The sequence below is a fragment of the Mesitornis unicolor genome, unplaced genomic scaffold (genome assembly GCF_000695765.1).
Source record: "Mesitornis unicolor isolate BGI_N332 unplaced genomic scaffold, ASM69576v1 scaffold14887, whole genome shotgun sequence".
Taxonomy (NCBI): domain Eukaryota; kingdom Metazoa; phylum Chordata; class Aves; order Mesitornithiformes; family Mesitornithidae; genus Mesitornis; species Mesitornis unicolor.
In genome coordinates this window covers 14,646-40,116 of record NW_010194456.1, presented here as the reverse complement: position 1 = coordinate 40,116, position 25,471 = coordinate 14,646, and the positions used below count along the sequence as shown (strand labels likewise).

The 25,471-nt window shown below is 37.7% G+C and overlaps 1 protein-coding gene across 1 annotated transcript in view; it reads left to right on the top strand.

Annotated features, from left to right (window-relative positions):
- The first annotated feature begins 1,647 nt into the window (after positions 1-1,647).
- Positions 1,648-25,471, top strand: part of TRPC6 (transient receptor potential cation channel, subfamily C, member 6) — a 35,271-nt gene continuing 11,447 nt past the window's right edge. Inside the window, exons 1-7 of the mRNA XM_010187812.1 lie at positions 1,648-2,418; positions 9,764-9,949; positions 11,889-12,053; positions 16,627-16,840; positions 18,710-18,937; positions 22,123-22,387; positions 25,262-25,457. Of these exons, the coding sequence (XP_010186114.1) occupies positions 1,732-2,418; positions 9,764-9,949; positions 11,889-12,053; positions 16,627-16,840; positions 18,710-18,937; positions 22,123-22,387; positions 25,262-25,457 (1,941 nt within the window). The 5' untranslated portion in view covers positions 1,648-1,731. The remainder of the gene's footprint in view (positions 2,419-9,763; positions 9,950-11,888; positions 12,054-16,626; positions 16,841-18,709; positions 18,938-22,122; positions 22,388-25,261; positions 25,458-25,471) is intronic.

The following is a 25,471-nucleotide window of genomic DNA, read 5'->3' as shown; positions in this document are numbered from 1 at the left end:
AATCATTAAGCTACCATTCAAAAAGAAAAAAGATGAAGTTGCAGTGGATATTATGTGGTTTAGCAGAGTAATTCTAGGAGAGAAAATGATTTGCAATTGAATTTGTGTTGAGGATTGGGATCTTAGTTGACTGAAATTATAAAGTCATGAATTAGATTTTCTTCTCACTAAAGAGTATGTAGCATATTTTATAGCATTCCTTATCAAACTTAGCTTTTATATGTTTTTCTTTCTGTTTTAATAATTAAATAATTATTGAGTAATTAATAATTAATGTAAGAGGTGAAGAATGGATGAGGCTTTCAATAGCAGAAGTAGAAGAATGGGCAGCATTTCAGAGCTATCATGAAGCAAGAATTGGTAGGATTTGTTGGCAAGTCACTGAGTGCAGAAATAAATAGGATATCAAGGTTATGAACTATATAGTAATGAAAAGGATCATGGAGATAGAGAGTAACGGATGTCATACAGTGTAGTCGATTTGCTTTTATCTTGTACAGATTCAATTTATGACTGAGCATTCAATTATAGATGTCAGAAAAACACCAGCAGAGCTAAGAGGAGAAACCAGATCCAAAATGTAAGTTAGATAGATAGTTTTTGAAGTAGTGATGGGGATAAGAATAATAAGAGCAAGTAAAGTCAGCCTGCCTGCTTTTCTGAGGCAGAAGAGAATTTGCAGAATTTCCTTGCTTGTGGGCAATCCCTTGTCGCTTGTCCCGGGACTACTGACTGCTTCCATACCGTGACTTGTCTTCACTCTGAGCTGTGACTCAGTACTGAAGTAGACCAAGTAAAGAGCTTTGGTCGAATGGCATCCTGAGGGAGTGGTGGCACTTGTGGTGGCACTGGGACTCCTCCTGCCACCTGAGCAGATACGGGCTCTTCTCACTGCCTTGCACTGTTGGTACGGGCTGTCTCTGAACTGAGGCAGTCATTGCATGTCATCACTATTCTCCAGGTCATCTTTGTATTTAAAATATATAGTTAAACAGTGAACTTGAGAACTTGAGATGTTCTTTTTTTTTTTTTTTGATAGCCAGGTGTTCCAATGATGTCCTTCAACATATCTACTAGATCTAGAAAAGATGTCTACATTCATCTGCAGAAAATATAGTTTTGCTCTTGCAGCAATTCTCAAACTTAGCTGAATGTTTTCCAGTGGAAATAGTCTTGTAACCAGGAAGTGAAACCTTAGCATGTAAAAATATTACAATGCTTTCTTCTTTTCTAGATTAAAATATGAAATGCTTTTTTCATGAAGTGAAAGGGGTTTCTATGTAACCCTGAGAAAGAACCTCAGCTTTATAACCGTTATTCTACCCATGTAACTTGAAGCACAATCCAGCTTCACTAAAAGTCATGCAAAAGCTGTGGAGGACGAAATAGGGAAGAAATTGTAGTCTTAAATGATGATTGACTAGGATTTTTTCTTCTGGTTGAAATAAAATGTAGCTGGCTACTGATTCCAGGGCTGTATAGTGACAGTGGTTACAAAATGCTTCAAAGCCACAAAGGCAGTGGTCTCCCTGCTGCATTAAAAATATGCAGCAAAGAAATGATTTAAATTTTTATTAATTAGTATTTAAAATGGATATGCCCTTGCATAAAACAGAACTAATAATTTATCTATTTCCATGCAGCCGAGGCAACGAGAATAGACTAGCACTACGACGGCAGACCATTCTCCGGGAGAAGGGGAGGAGGCAGGCCAGTCGAGGACCAGCGTATATGTTTAATGACCGCTCAACAAGTCTTTCTCTTGAGGAGGAGCGCTTTTTGGATGCAGCAGAATATGGAAATATTCCAGTGATTCGGAAAATGCTGGAAGAGTGTCCCTCACTCAATGTGAACTGTGTAGACTATATGGGGCAGAATGCCTTGCAGTTGGCGGTTGCCAATGAGCACCTGGAGATCACAGAACTTCTGCTGAAGAAGGAGAACCTGTCTCGGGTTGGGGATGCCTTGCTTTTGGCTATTAGCAAAGGTTACGTTCGGATAGTGGAAGCCATCCTAAGCCATCCTGCGTTTGCTGAAGGCAAGAGGCTTGCATTGAGCCCTAGCCAGTCAGAGCTCCAGCATGATGACTTCTATGCATACGATGAGGATGGCACACGGTTTTCCCATGATGTTACACCCATCATTCTGGCCGCCCACTGCCATGAGTATGAGATCGTCCACACTCTGCTGAGAAAAGGAGCTCGGATTGATAGGCCACATGACTATTTCTGCAAGTGCAGCGAATGCAATCAGAAACAAAAACATGACTCTTTCAGCCATTCTAGGTCTAGAATCAATGCCTACAAAGGTCTGGCCAGCCCTGCTTATCTGTCTTTGTCCAGTGAAGACCCTGTAATGACTGCCTTAGAGCTCAGCAATGAGTTGGCCGTGCTTGCCAACATTGAAAAAGAGTTTAAGGTGAGTAAAGGGATACCAATTCTGACAGACACAGAATTGCAACGTTCAATCAAAAGTCTCTCTCCCATTCCTTGAGCAGTAAAAGATCAGCATCATCTTCACAAATCAGCAGGATAACATGGGAAAATGTATAACTGTTTAATGAATGGGATATTCAAATCTTTGGGAATGTCTCATTGCTCTGTGCTGATTGTAATTTGTGTTGCTTATGTAGAATGTGCCAGTGAACTAATTATCAACTTCCTATCAGGCAGGATTGGAAGGGAGTCCCTTCAAACCTATGACTGAAGCTGGAAAGAGGAGACTGAAGTGAGTCACTTCGGTCACTTATACAAGCCACGTGGTTCTACTAAACCCCCATACATTCTTATTACTTTTTTGTACTTGAACTGAAAGCTTTCTCACTTCTCACAATGTTTTACAGTTATTTACTGAAAGAAGTCTAAATAATGTCCTCCTTGTCCTATTTTTTCATGTGTTGCTTTTCTCTGGTGCTTTTACAAACCTCTTCCTCTTTTTTACTTATTTGTACTTAGCTATATGTGAATTCTGTGAAAAGAGAGAGAGACTTTTTCAGTGTTGTATATAATTTTTAATGTTATTAATGTGATTTTGAAAAAAAATAATAGTTGAGACCCAGGGATTCAAGGCCCTTTGGATCCTTGAAGCATCAATGTTCTGTGGGGTTTTTTATTATGCAGATACAGTGGTAAACAGCCCACAGAAGTATTTGCCACAGTTTATTTGTGTTAAGACAGTAAGAATGTAAGCATTTTGCTCTCAGTAAATGCAAAGTCAGGCCTTGTGCAAACATCAGCTGTGTTAATTATTACTTAGGTTAGCTAAAGTCACTTGGACTTAGTTTACCTCCTGGAACCCTGTTGAAAACAGATGCTAGTACATGATAACTGCTGTGACAGGCGAGATATCTAGACTTCACTAGCAGGAGATCAAACCCACTCCAAAGCAGTAGGAGAATAATTTCCAACATTGTGTTAGGAAGAGTTTGAAGTTGCCATGATCGATATTTAATGTTAATCTCCTTAGCAGGGAGAACAGTTCTCAAGGCCATGAACTCATCTCTACTCAGCCAACCGGAGCTGAGATGCTGCAATTCTGAATTACTCCTGACTCGTTCTCGTAGATGTGCCTTCGTGGCACCAATGTGATGTAAGGAGCTGAAATATTTCTTGAAGGGGGAGTGTGCAAGGGGATCTTAAAAACAGCAGCTAAACAGCTGGCATAGGAGCAGAGGAGAATTTTTATTTTCTATCAATAAGACCAAATTCTGGGAAGAGCATTTCAGCTTCAAGCAGAGGATGAAAGTCTGCACCATGAAGTCCCTAGCAGAAATCCTTGGACCTCCGTGGGCTGAAATTTCATCCAGTGCTTGCATGTACAGTTCAGAGAAGAGTGTTTAAACTACGTACTCTTGTTTGTTTCTCTTTAGCAGCTGCTGAAGATGTGAACAAAAGGACTTGATTAACTTAAAGGGGAGGAAATTTAGAACAGAACAGAAAAATATTTTTCGTACAGCATAAATGCAGCCTGTTAAGGTCACAGCTATGTTGAGATAAATAGCATGTCTGATTTGTAGGGCTGTACATCTCCGCTTACCACAATTGGAGTGACACAAGCTAAGATTATTATAAAGATAAATCATCATCTGGAACTTTCAGCAAGAGGTGCCCTTCAAATGTATGCTGCAATGCACAACCAGTGAGATGAACTGTGAGTGCAGAATTTGTCCCTGGTGCCACCAGGACAGGTAATGGCACACACAGGTGAGAAAAGGTGGGCTGGTTCAGAAAGCACACTTCTGCAGCCTGCCCTGAAGTGCCATGAGGAGGTCCTTCCTCAGTGTCACCTGGCTCATCTCTGAGTCACTTCTGGTTTTTTAGTTTCTCTTTTGCCCCAGTTGCCTCCTCTAAAATTATTTCTAGTGTAGTGTTGTATAAGGAATTGCAACAGAGATTTTGAGGTACTCTCCCTGGGCAGAAACAGGAGGATAGACAAGAGACAGAGTAGCTCCACCTTGCTGGGCATCAATCAGCCGAATGCTGATGGGGACATAGCTGCTTTTTAAAGTAGAGTGAAGGTGAATAGGAACAATGAGGAGCAGGAACACAAGGCAGTGCAGAAATTGAACTCTCCATTAATTTAAGGTTTTACCAGAAGCAGGAAGCTGGCAACGTAGTCTGTTGGGAATATTTTTGTAGGTACAAGAGCCATGTGATTGTTCTGGATAAATATTAAAGACCATGGAGTACATTTATACATGCATTGGCAAGAGTTAGCATTTACACTATTGATGAGTGATAACATTTACAATATCTAGAAAGGCTGAGGCTTGACTGAGAAATAGCTGGCTTAGGTTCAGTGGAAGCAGTACAAAGGTTGTGTGCGCAAGCTGCAGGAAATGGATGCTGTTGTCTTCACTGAGTCTGGGCTTGTTTGTTCTCCTGCAAGCTCACATGCTTGCAGCAGTTTATCTAATTATCCATAGTGTAGACCCTGCATAAAAATATGGTTTTCATAAAAATGCGTTACATGTTTTAGTTTAAGCAAAACCAGTATATTTTTAGTGCATAGATTACCTGGACATGTAAAATCTTTAGCTCCACCTAGGGTATGCCTGAGCCATTTAAAATACTTAAGACCTTGCCTAAATGAAAATTGAACTTTCTGGTAATACATGTTTTAAAAGTCACCTATTTTATGGTGCTGATAGGGTATTGTTGCAGGGGGTGCCTACAGCAGCCAGTAGCACAGATGATTCCCAGGTCTTCCTCAGAGGCAATGAAAGGGTTGATGCTGAACTTTGACGCTGGTTGCTTCATGACTATCTTATAAATTACTTCTCTCTCCTGCTTTACACTGTCCATTAAGGTTGAGATAACATTGACCATGAATCTCTGATTAATACAAAATAAGGAATGCAATATCAGTGGAAACTGCTATTCTTTGGAATAAACGACTTTAATTGCTTCAAACCTCATCTAGCATTACATGCCTGTTGCATTTGGTTACAGGTACTGTTTTTACTGGAGGATAATTCTTTATTAGGAGTAAAACCAGAAGAAAGTAGAAGATGACTTCTGAAGGAAGATGGACAAATGTGTCAAGCACAGTGTAGGAATATTTCTGTACAAAGCAAACAGCTAATTCAGGCTTCCTGGGTAATTCTGAGATCTTCAGAATTTTCTGAATGCCATTTAATTTAGCTTTTTATGACATGGCTGTGTGTGCAGCTTTACAAGGTTTGATACTATATAGAATATTTTTATTTTGGAGGATTGTGCTCGTATTTTCTGTCATCTAAACTGTTTGCCCACCCTAGAGCTATTATCTCTGCCACGTCCATAAGGATGTAGATGATATCTGACAAATGTCCTGCAGAGATGTGGCCTGGAGTTTTGAGAGGGACAGCTGTGGCCTGGTGCTGTTCAAAATGGATAAGATTTGCATTTAGTACAAAGTTCTCTGCATCTGTAATGGCAACAGACTGTTTTGTTGTTTAATGTGATGGAGTGGAAAAATGTATTTTTAAAATAAATGAAGATATGTTACTGTTAGCCGTAAACTAATACCCCTAATCAGGTCATCTGAGTTTGCTTTTCTGATGAGAAGCAAAATTCAATTTATCATTTCAAAGTCTGATTTTCTGTTTGTTTTCATTTATACAACCCCATTACACAAATCAGGTTCCAGTCTTCATTATGGGTATTTTCAGCTCTCTCAGAGAAAAGTTAACATGACCTTTTAAAGAAGAAAAACCAAAGCACCAAAGGTGTAGGAGACACCTTTGTAAGGGGAATAATGTGTTTATCTACCTACTAAGATGCTTGAATCCAACATTTAGGTCCCACTTACATTCACAAGGCACTTTAAAATCCTAAATCCTCATATAGCAGTACCTGTTTTTCTGGTCTTGGCCTCTACAGTTCACTAAGCAGGGCCAGAACATGGTCTGAGGCACTACTCCATCTCCTCTGTGGGGTTCAGCCTGGACACTGAGAGCATTTTCATCACAGACAGTCTGGGGGACAGCAGGACCCTGTGACTGGTCACAGGAGGGCATGTGGAGAAGGTCCCTTTCTTCTGGGAGAAATGACTGTGGTGATGCTCTCCTGGCTCTGCTTTCCTGCATACGTGGTCAGAGGTAAGACTGAGGTTTTCAGAGGGACCATGGCCTGCTTACATCCTTACCTGGGACACCAGGACAATCTGTGGTGTCTCCTACCATGGAAGGCAGGTGACCCCTCTCAGCAGCAGCCACTGTCACCCCCACCCCTCCTGTCATTCCTTGACCATCTTGTTCCCCTCCTTCCTCATCCCCCACAGCACTCACCCCAAATCATCACCACCTTTTTGCAGGGAGAAAGGAGCCAGCTCTGCCCCCTCATCCTTGGTGTGGCAAAATTTGGCAAAATTGAGCTTTTCCGAAACTGCTGAGGAGCCCTGTACCAACACTGTGACCTGTGTAAAATAAAGCACACGCCTATTTTATTGCAGAATTAAGGACCAATTCTTTTTAGAGCCTCTAACTGTAATTTAATTGCTAACTGCCCTCCCAGGACTGCTTTTTTAATTCATTAAGTTTACATTTTGCAGTAAAGGAGAACTTGTGGAATTATCCATGTGCCTTTGGCCATTTTCAGAAATAAATTAAGCCAACAAATTACTGTGTTCCTTTGGCTCACATTAATGGTGAGAGACATGTGAGACTGGGGGAGGGGGAAGTTTCTGTGCATATATGACAGAAAGACACTGAAATGGCAGTGAGCACACATTAATCATTTTTGGTGTCAATAAGTATTTAAGTGGACCAAGGAGACAAGAAGCAAAAGGTGGCCCATGCAGTAGTCTCTGCAAGTTAAAACATTTGATTTCTTACAGAGTTCCCCAGCCAGTGCTACCTTCCCTGTGTTCAGACCCTGACAAATCTTCCTGTAGCAGCTAAAGACTTTATCACCCCATCTGTCCTTCATATCCTTCCCTAAGAGGACAAAATCTTCGTAAGTGAATACATCTGAAGGCAGCAAACAGTGAACCGTAGCAGGGACGTGGGTTGCCTTCAGCTGACTGCTGCGTTCCAGCTGTCCTGTGCCGCAGCTGGTGTGGATGCAGTGATGCTGGGCACCCCATAGCTCCTTTGCTTGTAACAAGGAGATTTCAGCTCAGCTACCACCACAGATCACAGCTGTGGCAGTATTTCACAGGAGAGGAAGCTGTTTTACTGCATTTGCAAATGAGAAAATAAACTGATGGACTTTATGGATGAGTTTACTGCATGCTAATATTTACTGTGAGACTATTTACAGATCTAAATTCAGAAAAGATAATTCTGAAAAGTGCAAATGGGGATATCTGACTATTTTAAAAAGTGCCCATTCAATGCTCATTTTGGCAAATAGGACTAAATTCAGAAAAAATCTTACTTTTCAATAGAAAAAAATATTATGTATGATTTTTGTTTTGAACTACCCAAAGGCATTGGACTCCACAGTGGAGTAATGGTCTCCTCACATGCTGTTTTGAAAATCCATGTCATGACTCAGTTACCAGAACTGGAAAATACTGATGAAGAGTATGTTTGAGTGTGCATGTATATATGTATCTCCTACCAGAAAATATGCACATACCAATATATTACAAATATATTACAATATTTTGTAATAGTTATTTTTGAAGGCCAAATTATTTTGTTACTAAATTTATTGGAAAATATTCTTTTTTCATTTGATGTTCAAGGGTCAGATATCAGTTTGGAACAGTTCATGGTACCTAATTGTACAAGGGTGCGTAGGTTGACTCTATGTTTTTCCTTTGTCTGTCAGTCTCAAATGACTACTCTTCCTTTATTTTTGAAGAGGATGTTTATGCATTAAAATGATTGAATACTGAATCTTATCTTAGCTGCTGCTACAAAAATGAAAGTCAAACAGAAGGTGATATATTACTTTCAAAAAGTGTCTTTCTACAGTGTCAAGAATCAGAATTTTGGTTAATCTCTTTCGTTATGCTTCTGAAGAGAGGGAAAATAAATAATAGAATAACAAAATATACAGTGTTTCATGAAATTAAAGCTTCTGTTGTCTTTGTAGAGAAATGACATTAATGTTTGTTTTTCTTTTATGATGAATCTGAGCTATCTTGCTTACATTAGATTATTAAAAAATAAATCACTAGCAGTTTTATGTAGACATACAATAGTGCCTATAACTGTTTGTCTAAAAATGTTTGCATCCATCTAAGTAAAGCAAAATGTAAAACTTACATGCAATTCTTTAATATATCCAAGTAATAAACTGGTATCGTGGTCTTGTAGGTAATAAAGCACAAGCACGCATGAAGAACACCCACAGCAAATAAATTAGGGTATTCTGTATACTCAAAATAATGGTTTCTGTTCCAGGATGTGTATTAGTATGAAGGAAGTACTTAAGAAGAAGGGACTAAACAAAGACTATGAATGGGAGAAGGGGGAATGCTATGAAGAACAGATGAGAAGAGGGGGAAATGTGTCACTGTAATAAAAGCATACATAGAAAGTTACTTTGAACATGAAATAGAGACTACATGAACAATCCTGTATGGTGTGGGGTGGTTGGGATTTTGGGAAAAATTCGGTGATAATTTCAGCTTGTTAAGACATTAAATCTAGCAGAGATCACAAAAATATCAGAAGTTGTTGACATATGTGTGAGTAAATCTCTTGTGACATCTAGGTCAGGGGCAAAATCTGTACACATTTTTTAGCTTTTGAAATACATCTATATCTATATCCATCTAACTCCATAACTGTATAGCTATATTCATCTTTTATGATCCAAACACAGCTACAAGTAAGGGTATTTAATGAACTATGGATAGCAATGATCAAAATGCTTTTGTTTTGTTTTGACTTATGCCTTTTGGAAAATGATGACTGAGAAGAGTGAGCTAGTTATCGAGACTTCTGAGACAGTCAGTGAATAGAAAAATATCCCCTGTGCTATTCATCTCAACTTGAAAGAGTCGTTAAAGTATGTCATACGGTATTTCTGAAAGTATTGTTTTTTACTTTCAGTTGGCTCTGAAGCAAGTCTAGAGAAGTAACTCAGGTGTTAAAATTGGTAATGTAGATGTCCAAGGTAACCAAAGTGAGACGAATCCTGCTCTTTGAACCTTCAGCGAAAGTAGATGCCTCATAACAAAGTGCTGTTAATCTGCCAGAAAGAAACCCAACAAAAACATAACAAGATGCAAACTGTTGATGCTCACAGATGTGTAGCTGGGATGTAGAACTGTTTATCTTGTGTTAGGTCTAAACAGCAAGTTCTTTCTTTCCTTTCTTTTCTAGAATGATTACAAGAAATTGTCTATGCAATGCAAGGATTTTGTAGTTGGACTCCTTGATTTGTGCAGAAATACAGAAGAAGTGGAAGCTATTTTGAATGGTGATGTAGAGATGAGCCATAACAATGGAGAACATGGTCGCCCCAGCCTTAGTCGCTTAAAACTCGCCATTAAGTATGAAGTTAAAAAAGTAAGCAATTATGTTGATCAAACAGACATGTCATAATAGTGGTATTAAATTGTATTATTATTACATGTTTCTGTTTTTGTAGGCTCTGACACTTAAATGAACATTTGGGCCCTTCTGCACAGTGTATTTTACAAACAAAAGAATCCTTGCCCCAGATAACTTGCAATATAAACAAGAAGCAGATGTGCAGGGTGGATACTGGTCAGAGTGAGTAAGAGTGCAAATGGCTGTAAAAATGTGTAGCTATATGCAAAATTTGGAGATATTTACTTGGTTTTAGTTTTAATCTATTTTTAAAAAATATGGAAGAAATTTGCACTACCTTTGCAACCCAGAAAAGTATAAGATTTAATAAAAAACAGAGGATAGCACAGCAGTCCTGTGTACTGCATAATAGCAGATATTGATATGCAATTTTGTCAAGCTGTTGTGTCTTACTCAGAAAGTTGAGAAAACTTAGTGAAATTGAGTGTCTGTTGGAAAAAGTGTACTTGTATAGATGATCCTGTGGATGATCCTACACAACCTAGGAGTACCATTACTGTGGTTCTCACTCCTGAAAAACAGTGGGCTACAGCTGTTGTTGAATATACAAGTTAAAATCCCTTTTTTAGCTGTCCCATTTTTTCTGTCTGTGTTTAACACACTGCTCTGCCTATGAGAAGTATTCAGTGGAATCAGCTGAGTTAGTAGCTGCACCAATATCCTTGAATTACCCAGAAAACTTCTCTTGGATAATATAGGTTGTAAAGTTCCAGGTGGCGTATGTGTGAACCAGGGAGAAATTATTTGTGTGATGAAGGTTGTGCAACTGAAGACCAAGAAGATACAGCTCACGGATCTGCTCTGAAAGCAGGTTACCCCCAAGCAGAGCTATCTCCTAACAGAGCAGCAAGATCTCTGAAAAACTTTTCCTATATAAGGAAATTGATCAGATCAACAATGTAAAAATAAACAATATCGGATTTTAACAGAAAAAAAATAGAAAGGTAATAGGTATTCTTAAAAATCCAGTATGCACTGAATATACAGATCTATTTTATCAAGAGTTGCAAATTTTTTTGCAAAAATCAAGTTCATTTTTCTGGAGTGAACCTTAAACATTTATATGTGAGGGGTATTTTTGTGTTCATGAAAGGAAGAAAAGAAGAAAACCATTTTGACTGCAGAGCACCTACAAGCATATGAACACAAACCTCCAAAGCACTTGGCAAATTTTGGTCACTGAAGAGAGCTGAAACTTTTGAAGGGAAGATATGATATTGACCTTGTCCTTCGTAGTATCCAAGTCTTAATCCATGATATTTTCCACATTAGCATGTGAAAATATGGCTTATTCTTTTTCTTTCATAACTATAGACTATATAGCATCCTTTACAGAACAGGAAGACTTAAAGTTTTGGAATTTCTGAGGTAGTAACATGAAGATTAGAGATGTTAAAACCAAGTAGAGTTTGCTCAGATAAAATTTATGTTTACTGACATGGCAGATGGAGTTTAATAGTTTGTGATCATAGAATGGTTTGAGTTGGAAGGGACCTTAAAGATCATCCAGTACCAACCCCCTTGCTATGGGCAGGGACACCTCCCACCAGACCAGGTTGCTCAAAGCCCTGTCCAATCTGGCCTTGAACTCTTCCAGGGAGGAGGCATCCACAACTTCCCTGGGCAACCTGTTCCGGTGTCTCACCTCCATCGAACACAGTGTCAATAGAAAAAATAGTTTCTTAAATTAAAGTTTTTATTGTTGCCTGTGCCCGCATGCTGGGAGATGATGCTCATCAAAAAACTTTTTCTTATACCCTTGTTAATACTCCTTTAAATATAAGCTGAGTTGTTGCTATTCCCACATTCTTAATGTGCTTCATATAGCTGTTATTTTAATAAAAGATACCCTACCAGTAATATTATTTTGTTGTGCTCCTTTTCTTTGTTACAGTTTGTAGCACATCCAAACTGCCAGCAACAACTTCTTTCAATCTGGTATGAGAATTTGTCAGGTTTACGGCAGCAGACCATGGCAGTGAAGTTTCTGGTGGTTCTTGCTGTTGCGGTAGGACTGCCATTCCTTTCAATGGCTTACTGGATTGCTCCTTGCAGTAAGGTCAGTCTGTGAAATTTTGTAATGGCCTTTTATTGACTCCTGTGTCATCTGTATGTAGATTCCTGTCTGGCAAAGATGAAGCATGAATGTCAGTTATAGATATGCTTAAATAATGTTTCAGAAATGTGCTATTTTAAAGCTGAACTAGAATGGAATGGCTGCAGAATTGCATGTTCTGATATTTGTAATTAGGACAGGTAATTGTATTGTGTTAAACGCAGTGTATATTAAATTGGATTACAAGGGTTGACCAAGAGTTGCCTTGTAGAAGTTGTAGTTTAGAAGCAATGAGTCAAACTATTCTTCATTTAGTTATGGCATTAGTTAGGCAGATGCAGAGAATCCTCATTTCCCATTGATTCAGAGCTAGACAAAGTTCAAGCTCTGGGTTGATTCTCAAAGGTAATTTTATTTTTATTGATTACAATTAATAAATAGAAATCACTGAAACATAAGCGCCAAAAGTTAAAAAAATCATCATCAGTTTTCTAGAAGTCTAGAAGTGAACTGTGTTGGCTTGTCAAGAGAGTGCTAATATTCGTTATATTTAGTGAGGTTTTTAAAGTAATTAAGCAGCCTCCCCTGCATCCATTCATAATGTGCTGTCCGGATTTGGATGCTACCACACTATCTGTTTTGAATTATGTATAGTATGGAAAGTGTTCCCACTGAAGATAGTTACAAGCTCTGACCTCTCTGAACTATGTCTTGAATCTCTGTTTTAGTTGGTCACTATCCATTTTAAATGGGCACTTCCTTCCATCAGTATGTTAGAGGGAACAAATATGATCCTATAAGGGTTATTCAACACGTTACAGTATAACATCCATGACTTTAGCAGGTCAAACCCAGTGATTCCAGGGGAAGAGAAAGGTGGAAAGCGAGGACTGAGGTCTTTGTGAGGTGTTTTGGTTTTTGGTTTTTTTTTTTTTAAGTTGTTCTTTGAGAGGAGAAAGGTAAGCCTTTTTTGTTTTGCCATATTTTTCATTTCTTTCAATCTGGTCAATAGAAATCTGATATAATTTTCAGTTTTCTGTATAGTGACTAGGATTTTTATGAAAACTTTTTTCTTAAAACATGCCTTGAGATTCAATATACTGCAGTAATTGGTTTTCAACTATAGCAGTGTCTTGCCTATTTGTCCTTTTCCTTTTTTGAATGATTTATTGGATTTTAAAGTAATTTTTAACTATGGTACATTCTGAAAGAGCTATTTCAGAGTACCTTTTTAAAGTCAAGGTTCAAGGGACAACATCCTTTAAGGTTTCACTTCCTCTGCTGCTATTTAAAAATCTCATTCTGTGATATATATGTTGAATGCTTTTTGTTTCATTATATTCTGCAACTGTAAAATCTAATCCACCTTTTTCACCAGTTGCCATTTCTTATCTTGTGCTTCGCTCATACTTCAAAATTGGATTCTTCTGTTTTTTGAAGACAAAATTGCTCACTGTTTAATTTCAGGATGGGATAGCTCCAATACAGAATGTGATCTATATCAGCAGAGTCCATTCTGTGTATGTATTGATGGAATTTTATAAATCTCTTCTCCTCCTACTGAGAAAAAGTACTCATTCTTTTTCTAGGTTTGGCACTATAGGGCACAGTGTCAGAAGAGAGAGAAAATACAGTGTTTCTGGTGAAATTAACAGCTTACAGTGGAGTTATTCCAACACATTTCTTTATATTCTCATACCATGGCTATGAGAAAGGCAAAAATGTCTTTATGACATTTACAACATCTCAGTTACGTGTATAACTGAACAGTTTCTTCTGTAGGAGAATGTGATTTGAGCTTGGGCCACTGATACTGAATTGAGAGTTTCAGATCTGGAAGAAATTTCATAGAAATATGTGGACAGAGGATGATTTGGTAGGAATTCACTGGAGTTAGATCCCGAAAGGAACTAAGATTGCTTCTTCTTTGAGATTCAGCCAGCAATCCACATGGAGGCACCTCAAAGTTTTGTGAACTGTTTGCTCTGCATTTCTAATTGATAATTCAGTGTAACTACTGACATAATTAACCCCAAACTTCTAGAATACTATATTGTTACATGATATTTTGAAAGATTAGTAATTATTTTCAGTTATCTCCAAGAATCTCTAATATCTGTGCTGGTCATCTATAACTAGTAATAGTATTTAGATTTTTAGCTTTATGAATTCATAACTAATCAGTCAGCCCCTGGCCAAGATGAGGGATCTGAATTTGAAATTGGCTCTTATGCTGTTCCCAGCCACCTGGGGTTGGCTTTTCTGAAGAAGTAACTTGATAAGTCCCTACATGCTTTCTAGAAGCATGTTCTGAGAGTTATGCACATTCCTGTTTTGCACTGTGGTAGAGGAAAAGACATTGAATGCCGTACTCCATAATGTTACAGTACTGATTGTTTCTGCAGAATCACAAAGGGGGAATAACGTGAATCCAGTCCCCAGTGATTTAAGGTGGCCCGATATGCAGACAAATGTACATCGAAGGATCCAAGATAACTATTCTATATCTTGTCCTAACCCAAACCAACTTGTAAAACACTTTCCAAAAGACTATAGCACAGAGGATCAGAAATCGGAAAAAAAACCCAAACCAACCCAACCCAACGCAGCCCAACTCAACCCAACCCAACCCAAACCAAATCAAACCCAAAACTAAACCCACTTAAATTACAGAAGGAGATCCAGAACATTTAGAAGATCATGTCCTTGGTCTGTGCAATGGTAGGGAAATTACTATGTCGAAATGCACAGTGAATAAGTGTACTAAGGACAGTCTGTGGCTTATAGAAAAGTCTCAACATCTTGCAAAATTATGCTTTGTGTTTACATGTTGCTCTTTCTTTCCCTGAATTGTATTTTCTGACCCATATCTTCTTCATAAAACGATTCCAAATTTTAAAAGTGTCATTTCAATATTTTTTGGGATCTTTGTTATGTGGCAATGTCACAATAACTTCCAGGATTTGTGTCGTTAGTTCAACTGCAGTCAGTCCTGCTTCCAGGGACATTTTACTGTATATATTTGTAAAGAATACTCTTCTGTCTCTTTCAGGACAGGTGGGATGGGTGCTAGGAGTTAATTCTTACAAGTTTCTTTCTTTTTGATCAAGGAGTATATTATCATTACTGCCTTCAATATTTTTTCTTCTTTTCTGGCTGTGTCTCTGTCTGACATCTGTCTCCTAATCCATCTTCATTAGTGAACACAAGCGTAATGTATTTAAAAGGACACTGTCAAGGTACTTCATCATTTTCCAACTCTGCCATGCTGTTTATGATTGTGCCATCCTAGCTTGAAATAAAATCTTTTGCTGTGACTAATACCTGTTCTCTTTGTAGTTTATGCAAAATAATTGGTTGTTGAAGATCATCTCATAAGCCTGAGGGAATACTTTAATTTTTTAAAAATATTAATTTTATTGAGTAAGAAACATAATGAATGGCATTGCTTTGCATAATAATATGAAGGAGGAAGAAGATCCATTTTTGTGCCTGCTAACCTTGACAGTGTTAACAGTATCTTGTTTTTAAAATTTGTCCAGTTTTCTTAATGTTATCTGTGTTGGAGACTTCACCATTGCATTCTCTGCTGAATACTCTTATTCTTTGTTTCTGTAAAAGATGACTGTAACAACAGCAAAATTCTGACTTTTAATTGAAAGAAATGTAGCAAAAATATGTATACCAATAATTTATCTTTCTGCTTTTCTCTCTCATTTCAAGACCACAAATTGTTACATGTTTCAGCTGAGATCTGTGACACTTGCTTTCCATTCTTTCCAAGGAATTTTTGTCACATACAGATACTGTCTTCATCTAAAATAACAGAGTATTTTCTTGCAACTACCAACTAAGTGAACAAACTAAGACTTTTACTATTAATACAGGCACTCTCAAAAATACAATTCTTCCTAAAAGTTCAGTCTTTTGTGACTTTGTATTGAATTTTAGTTTTTCTAAATGTCGCACTAAAGCATTTTGAAGTTGTGCGTAGTCATGACAAGATTAAGAATATTTCCATTAAAGGAGTCAGGAAGGAAATTAAGACACTACAGAACTTAAGATGTAACCTTTTGAGACTCCATGACTTGTTTTTAAAAAGAAAGTAAGTTGTGAAAACTGCATTTACTGTGCTAAACTGAATATCACCTCAGGACTCAGGAAACTAATTCACTCCTGGTGATAATTTAATAAGTGTCAAAATCCTGTTTTCTTTGTTGCCTCATAAAGATGGGTAGCATGTAAATTAAAAATAAAGTCAACAACTGTAATAAATTCTTCTCTTAATTACCCATAGTAGACATAGATGCTTCAAAATAATTACAGAATTACTTCAAAATACTGAGTTAAAAATGCATATAGTCAAACTGAAATATAGTGCCTCTGAAAATAGCAAATAAATAGAAACTCTAAAAGGTGACTGTCAGCATGGTGCCATAGTATTCAAACCTTTTCCAAATATTTGTTCCTCTGTGATATTGAAATGCATATTTCTCTGTGTTACTGTTCTTTTTATACATTTTTATTTTCAAAGAAGGCAATGCAATATCCTTGTGTTTTATAACCTGTGTTGCAGCTGGGGAGGATAATGCGTGGACCATTTATGAAGTTTGTAGCCCATGCAGCCTCTTTCACCATTTTTCTGGGTCTGCTTGTCATGAATGCAGCTGACAGATTTGACGGCACCAAACTCCGACCTAATGAAACAACAGGCAATGTAAAACAGTTGTTTAGGTTGAAAACATCCTGTTTCTCATGGATGGAGATGCTCATTATTTCTTGGGTAATAGGTAAAGATTAATTTTCGCTTAAATTTGTCTTACTATGATTTCAGTGAAGCTGGACCCAATTGTATCCCTTGCTATTAGTGTTACATGTGAAAATTGCAGCAAAGGCAGTTTATTCAACTGGCTGCATTCCCACATTGGCCCCACATTTCTTGTTGGATGTCAGCAGGATTCACATGGGCCTAGTTAATCACAAACATTTAGGTTAAGGACTTGGGTGAAACCTACATCATCTGAATATGAATGAATTCAGTTTTATGATTATCAAAGAAACGCGTCTACCATTTTTCTGGGTTTATTTTGAGTCGGGCTATGTCAACTCCCAGGGGGAAAGATTTCTACATCAAGGGGCAGGCTTTTTTGTGCCCAATTGTCTCTTTCTGCTGAGATTCTCCTATCTTGCAACTATGCCTGCAGAATTAATAGTATATAGCTGAATATATTACTATTTGACAAAAGAAAAGCAGAATACAGACTTCTGAACGTTCAGTGGTAGATTTTTCCATCCCAGCATAGAGAGGAAATGAATACTATGAATACTGCTCTGAGCATTCAATTTGGTGACACAGTACTATTCAGCAGAAGAACTTTAGCACAGACCCTCAAAAATATTTTAGCTGTTTGGTTCTTATTAACATGTCTAATACTATTTATTCCAATGGGGCTTAGATGCCCAAGTATTTTAGGGATCTGTGTTCTGCTTGTTAGTTAAATCAGTAATATGGGAGAGTTAAATTTAAACTAAGTAAAACTGGCTTCCTTTCAAGAGCTTATGCATTTAAAATATTTTTCTTTTTCTTGAGATCTCTATGATTGAAATTGAAGCCATTTGTACACCGATTCTTATAACTTTAAAAGAAATTGACCATCTTTATTTATTTCATCACAGACCCATTGATAAATTGTATAATTACATATTGTAGGAAATATATGGTGCTTTAATTTTCAAATATTCTAAAAATATCAATGTTTTCATCTGATAATAAAGGAGTAAATAATAATTTCCCAATTGGAAGTTCTAGTTTGCTAACTGAATCTATTTTTATTTATTTTTGTGTCATGCATAAGACAGTTTATGAAAATTTATTCAGTACATACAGGTGTGACATTGAATTTAATTTCTGAAGTTAACATTATAATTGTCCTTATCTGGAAATGATAAAAAATTCCTTCAGACAGTTCAATAAGTGCAAAAAACCAGTGGCATTATTCCAATTCAGTTTTTTGTTAACTCTGTTTATAATCCTAGAAATGTAGTTCATGATTTAATAAATTTTATCTTGAAAAGGAAAAGGATTTTCTCAATAGACAGAATGCCATAAACTAATACTGTACTCCTGTATTTTGTTATTAAAGGAGAATAATTATGGTCAAACTTAATCAAACAGGAATCAAACAGATACCTTTGCCCTATTGAAGAATTATGAGGTTTGATTCTTCCTTTTGTGCTCATTTGTCACATACTTTTGCAATTTCAGTAAAATAGACCATACCCAGGGAACTCGGCGAATAAGAAAATGTGAGTTCTGCTGTTAGTTCTACCACTGCTATTTGATCATGCCAGAGCATTTCTGCTCTTTCAGTCTCTTTCTGTATCTGTAACAGATGGGAATACACACATCCCGTTCTTCTCTTTGAAAGCTTTTGTAGCAAAAAGCATTATGAAAGATTGTTGTTGTTACTCCCATGAGAAAGAAGTACTGCAATGTTTATGAACTGGCAGATTCAAGGATTTTACTTTGTGTTCAAACTCCCACTGACCAAAATGGTTTTGAGTTTGACTGCAACAAGAGCATATCCTATACATAATATCAAATAAAACAAACATGAAGATAAAAGAACACACTGTTTTCTCTGTTCTGTCTTATACAGGCATGATATGGTCTGAATGTAAAGAAATTTGGTCTCAAGGTCCAAAGGAATACCTTTTTGAGTTATGGAATATGCTCGATTTTGGTATGTTAGCAATTTTTGCAGCATCATTCATAGCAAGATTTATGGCATTTTGGCATGCGTCAAGAGCCCAGAACTTTGTTGACACAAATATGAAAGATCTGACAAGTCCAACACTGGAGCCCAACATAAAATACTACACCTTGGGTGAGTTGATTGCATATAACTAATATTTACTTCTTGGGCCAAGTTTAATTGATTTTCTGTTAATAAGTCTCCAATACTTTAGTTCCACAATGTGTTGCTTAAGAAATTCCTACCCCTTCTTTTCTTTCTCATCCCTACTGCTTGATCACAGTTCCCTTGGCTATGCTCATGCATCTCTTTGGGGACTGTTCTAGATATCACACACTGAAATTATTTAAGATCAAAATAACCCCACTGTTACCCCACCTGCTTGAGATTATTTTAATCCAGGTAATTTCATCTGTTCAGTGACACAGTGCTATCCTGCAAGCGCTTATGTTGGCACAACTGCAAATGTGATGTATTGTAATGCAAGGGCAGAACTAAGCAATGAGATGCAGGAACATCTTAAACCTGCTTTGCCAACATAACCAATATATCTTTTGACTACAACTTAATTCTTTGCTCAGAGACTCTGCTATATTATTTTACTGTTTCTCAATCCATTCTCTTTACCAGTAAGAGATATTAATAAAAATATTAATAAACTCTCTTGGCATATATAAGAAGTGACTAGAAGCTATTTTGCCCAAATGAGAAAAGATAAAGCTCTGTTTACTTGTGTTCACTCTCAGCACCACCACATCTCTCTTCCCTTTATTAAGGAATATTTTTCTCTAGATACTGAATTACCATCAGCTTCTATCTCTATTCTATGCCTTAGACTCTATTTCTGATAAGGTTGCATTACTTCATTATTCAGGCTGTAGAAAAAGCAGAGCAATTAAAAAATATATATATTCTGAAACCCATTAAAGTGTGCTCTTATAAATTACACTGGAAAGTTACAAATTTCACAGAAGTTATAAAAGCAGCTAGTTAAATATTAATTTAGTTTTCAGTAACACCCACTTGAAGAATTTGCAAACTGTTGTTCACAGTTCTGGGTATGACAAGCATAAGTCTTGTAACTTATTTTTATATATATATATATATATGCTATGTAATACTGTATCATATAGAAAGGCAGTTTCCCTTGACATCAGTTACAAGTTGTGACTTTGTTATGCACCTAAGCAGAGAGTAGCCATTTTTTAGTGTGTGTGTGTACACTGAAATCTGCTTGGAGAACATCTATGTATGGTGGTGCTAACATGGGTAAGATTAGTAGTGAATATTTAATGCCACAGGTTTTATCATAAGCTAGCAAACATAAATTGGCAAGCACCAGGTTGAACATGAGCCCGCAATGTGCCCCTGTGGCAAAGAAGGCCAATGGTATCCTTGACCACAATAAGCAAAGCGTTGTCAGCAATTTGAGAGACGTGATCCTTGCCCTCTACTCAGCATTGGTGAGACCACACCTTGAATGCTGTGTCCAGTTCTGGGCATATTGGACATGGACATATTGGAGAGAAAAGCCTATGAAGGGCCACAGAGATGATGGAGGGACTGAAGCATCTCTTCTATAAGGAAATACTGAGAGCTGGGACTGTTCAGCCCAGAGAATAGAAGGCTCAGAAGGGATCTCACCAATGTGTACAAATACATGAAGAAAAGGTGCAAAGAGGATGAAGCCAGGCTCTTTTCAGTGGTGCCCAGTGACAGGTCCAGAGGCAATGGGCACAAACTGAAACACAGGAGGTTCGCTCTGAACTTTAGGAAACACATTTTTACTGTGAGGTAACTGAGCACTGGCACAGGTTGCCAAGGGTGGTGGTGGAGTCTCCATTCTTCGAGATATTAAAATGCCATGTGCACATAACCCTGAGCAACTGGCTCTAGGTGGCCCTTCTATAGCAGGGATGTTGGGCCAGGTGACCTCCAGATGTCTCTTCACACCTCAAACTGTCTATGATAATACAGCTATTCTGGAAACCTAAAAGACATCTGGATACTAGCCCATACTGAAACATCTGCCATTCTTTATTTTAGTTATCCATGAAATCTGAGGCAAAGCTAACGTAGGTATGTCTGCTGATGAGAAAATGTGCAGTCTTTTGACATGCAGACATTTTCTCATTTGAATATAGTGTGCAGTAGGCTTTACAGTGAGGAGCTCAATAAACAAACGAGTATGTACATACCTACGAGAAGCACACAGCAGCTAACAAGGCAATGAATATGTGATAACTGAGCCTTGTTATGCCTAAAACATGTCGTTCATTACATTGTCATGATAAATCAATACTGGCATGGCAGTAAGTTCCTTGAATAATAAGATTTTCTAATATTTTATTGAACAGTTATTTGTTAATTAACATCTCAGATTACTATTTTTCCAAATGCCAGTGATTGTCTTCATTGTAGCATAAATTATTTGTTTCATTTTTTGGCTTTTACAGTAGAATAAGCACAGATGGCAACGCTCTCCTGGGATGTAGGAAATCCATCCCAGGTTAACTTCTTCTCTTTGCCTGAAGCACAGTAGTGTCTTGAATTAAGCCTCCCATCTCATGGGAGAATGCCTTAATCTCCACCTAGGACATATACCTGAATGGTATGGCTTTCAGTTTCTCCTTCTGACACTTTTCTATAGATATTTTTTTAAGTACAGGTTTGAACCTGAATGTTCTCCTCTTCAGTTGAATGTGTTCCCTATCAAGCAGCAATGTTATGTGCACTCATGATCCAAAGGATGTTCAATTCACACAAGTGGATTAGCTTTAACAGAAGAGATTGCTAGAAATGATGATAGAAAAGGTGATCGAAATGGGTGTTTGGCGTATGCCAGGAAGCAATCATTACTGTTTCACTATGAGTAAAAAGATGGAGTAAATAGAAAAAAGTAGAGAAATGTCATTGTTCCCACAGTTTTGGAGGATGGCATTTAATGATTCCAGATCCTCACATCAAAACAGTTTATTTTGGATAGCTCGAACAAATTACATTTCTAATTTAAGGTATTCAGCTTTCACCACCAGACCCTGTAAGGTGAATTTTACTTAAGTTCTTTAATAGATTGTTACCTATTAGTTACCTCATTGATCTTACAGCCCACATCTGTAATCAGCAGAGATCTAATCAGTAGTCATTGGAGTTGTGAAATGGTTTTAGTAATACCTGGTTCAGTTCAGTTGGCTAAACGTAAGTGACTAGTGCTGTTTGAGTTGCACAGGGTTCCTTCCTTCACCTCCAGCTGCTGTTCCATAGATCTGTACAGATATCTTGGCATACTGACAGAAATTCTCAACTTTTGTCTCTAGCCAGAATAAACTGGGATCCGTCCGATCCTCAGATCATATCTGAAGGCCTGTATGCAATTGCGGTAGTATTGAGTTTCTCCAGAATAGCCTACATCTTACCAGCTAATGAAAGCTTTGGACCACTGCAGATATCACTTGGCAGAACTGTGAAAGACATCTTCAAGTTCATGGTGATATTTATCATGGTGTTTGTGGCTTTCATGATAGGCATGTTTAATCTCTATTCCTACTATCTGGGGGCGAAACAAAATGAAGCATTCACAACGTAAGTACAACTGATTAAGCTGTGATGATTGTTGGCTATTTTTATGGAAAGCTGGTTGCTTGTGCTGTATATTATTAAGTTTTCTAATTGTTTTATAAGGTTTGCACCTCTTAAAAGTATCTTTGTCTTGGATTAAGTGGTAATTTTCTCTCTTGTTCTGGAGCTTAAAGAATATATTTGAAATCAGAGGATGAGCTTTTGATCCCAACAATACTATTATAAATCAGGAAAGACAGTTTGGGAAAATGTGATATAGTTGCCCTTTATGTGAGAGAGCAGCAGTTTTTGCCTGTGCCTGTGCCTGGGGATAGACGATGAGCCAGTGAGATCTTATAGGTCAGGATTAGAGGGCAGACCAACATGGGTGATGTTGTAATGAATGCTTGCTACGGAATGCCTGATCAGGAAGATGAAGTAGATGAGGCCTTCTTCAGACAACTGGAAGAAGCCTCACAGTTGCAGGCCCTGATCTTCATGGGTACTTTTAACCACCCTGATACCTACTGAAGGGACAACATAGCAGGGCACACGCAATCCAGGAGGTTTCTGGAGGGCATTGACAATGACTTCCTGACACAGGTGATTGAGGAGCTGAGCAGAGAGGAGCTTTGTGGCACCTGGCTTTTACAAACAAGGAAGAACTGTTTCGGTATGTGAAGATTTGGAACAGCCTTGACTGCTCATGAGATGGTGGAGTTCAGAAGAGAGGATGCGACAAATAGCAGAACCACAACTCCAGACTTCAGGAGGGCAGATTTTAGGCTGTTCAGTGAAGAATCTCATGGGACAAGGCCCTTAATAGAAGGGCAATCCAGGGAAGCTGCTTAATTTTTGAGAATTGCCTTTTCAGTGCTCAAAATTGGTCCATCTCGATGGGCAGGAAATCAGAGAAAGTTGTCAGGAGGCCTGTATGGATGAAGAAGAGTGTCTGGTAGGCCAGCTGGTTGTGATGCCATTCAGAAGGACCCCAACAGGCTGGAGAAATGGGCCGACAGAAACCTCGTGAAGTTCAACACAGGGAAGTGCCATGTCCTGCCCCTGGGGAGGAATAACCTCAGGCGTCAGGACAGGCTGGGGCTGACCAGTTGGAAAGCAGCTCGGCAGAAAAGGACCTGGGGGTCCTGTTGGAGGCCAAGCTGACCATGAGCCAGAAATGTCCCCTTATGGCAAAGCAGCCTAACCTCCTGGGTTGCATTAGTGTGAGAAAGCTTCTAAAAAACACAGAAGCACCTCAGAGCCCTTACACAACACTTTACATATCTCAGATGACCTCTCAGTGCAATCTGTAATAGCACCTCATGCATCCAGTTTGTTCCTGGGGTTTTTTCAGCGATTTCAGGCCATGGGCTGGGTCAGACCCTGGGCCTGCAGGACAGCATCCTGCCTGAGAGGGTGCTCAGCACCAGTGCTTCAGAGCACAGAGTAGTGGCTCCCTGCAGCATGTGGGAGAAAAGCTGGTTCCTCCATCAAGCGCCACTGTCATCTGTAATTGAAGCATGATAATCACTACAGTGTGATACTTGTCCTTTAATTCAGACAACTCTGTATATTCTTACTAGTAAAAATTATCTAATCCTTATCTTATGCTTTGACTCTCCATAGTTTCCAATGACAATAACCTATTCCATCTTGAGAAGAGAAAATATATTCCTTTTTTTTTTTCCACTCTTTATTTTCTTAGCTGGTGTTTTTTTTCTTCACCCACCATAAGAAGAAATTCCAACTCTGTCAGGAGTTATTTGGTATGCATTTGTCATGCTTCTCATTTCTAGCTGTGATTTTAAGATAAATCACTTGAGTGGAAACTCATTCTTTTCCATGCTCTGCAGCCCTTGCCCACTTGATTTCGGGCTGTCGTGATATTCAAGCTATAGGTGTTATGAAGTGTACTCAGCCAGGAAGCAAACCTGGCCAAGAGGGAAAAATTTGTTACTAATAATTTATTATTACTAGTTCAAACAATAGATAAAGTACCTAAAAGTATAACTCATAGATTGAATACTGATAAAATATTATGAGCAGAGAAGTAAATTCACAAGTGAAAATTACAAATTTATTTTAGCTTTTTTTTCTTAACAATAACACAATAAAATCCAAAATGTGCTTAGCAATGCTAATATGTTTTTGGACATGTGGAACCGAGATTTCTTCATCAAAGCAAGACAAAATATGTCCTCAAACAGATTGAGATAGATAGAAAAAGATACCTCAGAGGTTTGAACTTATGTTTATGTGTGTATATATATAGATATAAACTGATTAAGAGGAAATACATGTATTTAAATGAACTAACCTGAAAAAAAATCAGTATCCCACACCATGGCGTGTTACCTTTAACCTGGTCTTGTAGTGTTGTGAAAATTCAACTGGTAGGATTATGGTCTGTGAGTCTCATTCTTTGAAAAATGCCCATTTACAGTCAGACATCCTGTTTCAGAATGTTAGTCATATTAATGGTGAAATATTTGATACTAAGTGAACTAATGGTGCAATTAAAGTATTTACAAGTTAATTATTTTTGTTATTTACATTCACATTACCATCAAGCATGCAGCATGTAGATTAAAGCAGTTAACAAGTGAATCATTGTAGTACTCTCTTGAGGATGTATATATAATTCCTAAACTGCATCAGATGGCTTTATTGTAATTCTTAAATACTAGGAATCATCTATTATGAAACAGCCTGTACCTATGAAACTAGTCTATTTGTTCTGCATAAGAGTTCTACATTATGATAATGGAAAAATTTGTACACTCTATAAAAATGGTAACTGTCAATTTATACAATTAGAATATACTTATTCAGTATAAAATATATAATAAGAATATGTATATTCAGTAACATATGCCTGTGTTAAATTTCTCCTTTTAGTGTTGAAGAAAGTTTCAAGACATTGTTCTGGGCTATATTTGGACTCTCAGAAGTTAAATCAGTTGTCATCAATTATAAACACAAATTTATTGAAAATATTGGTTATGTCCTTTATGGAGTCTATAATGTTACCATGGTCATTGTTTTACTGAACATGCTTATCGCAATGATCAACAGTTCATTCCAGGAAATTGAGGTAAAAATTCCATT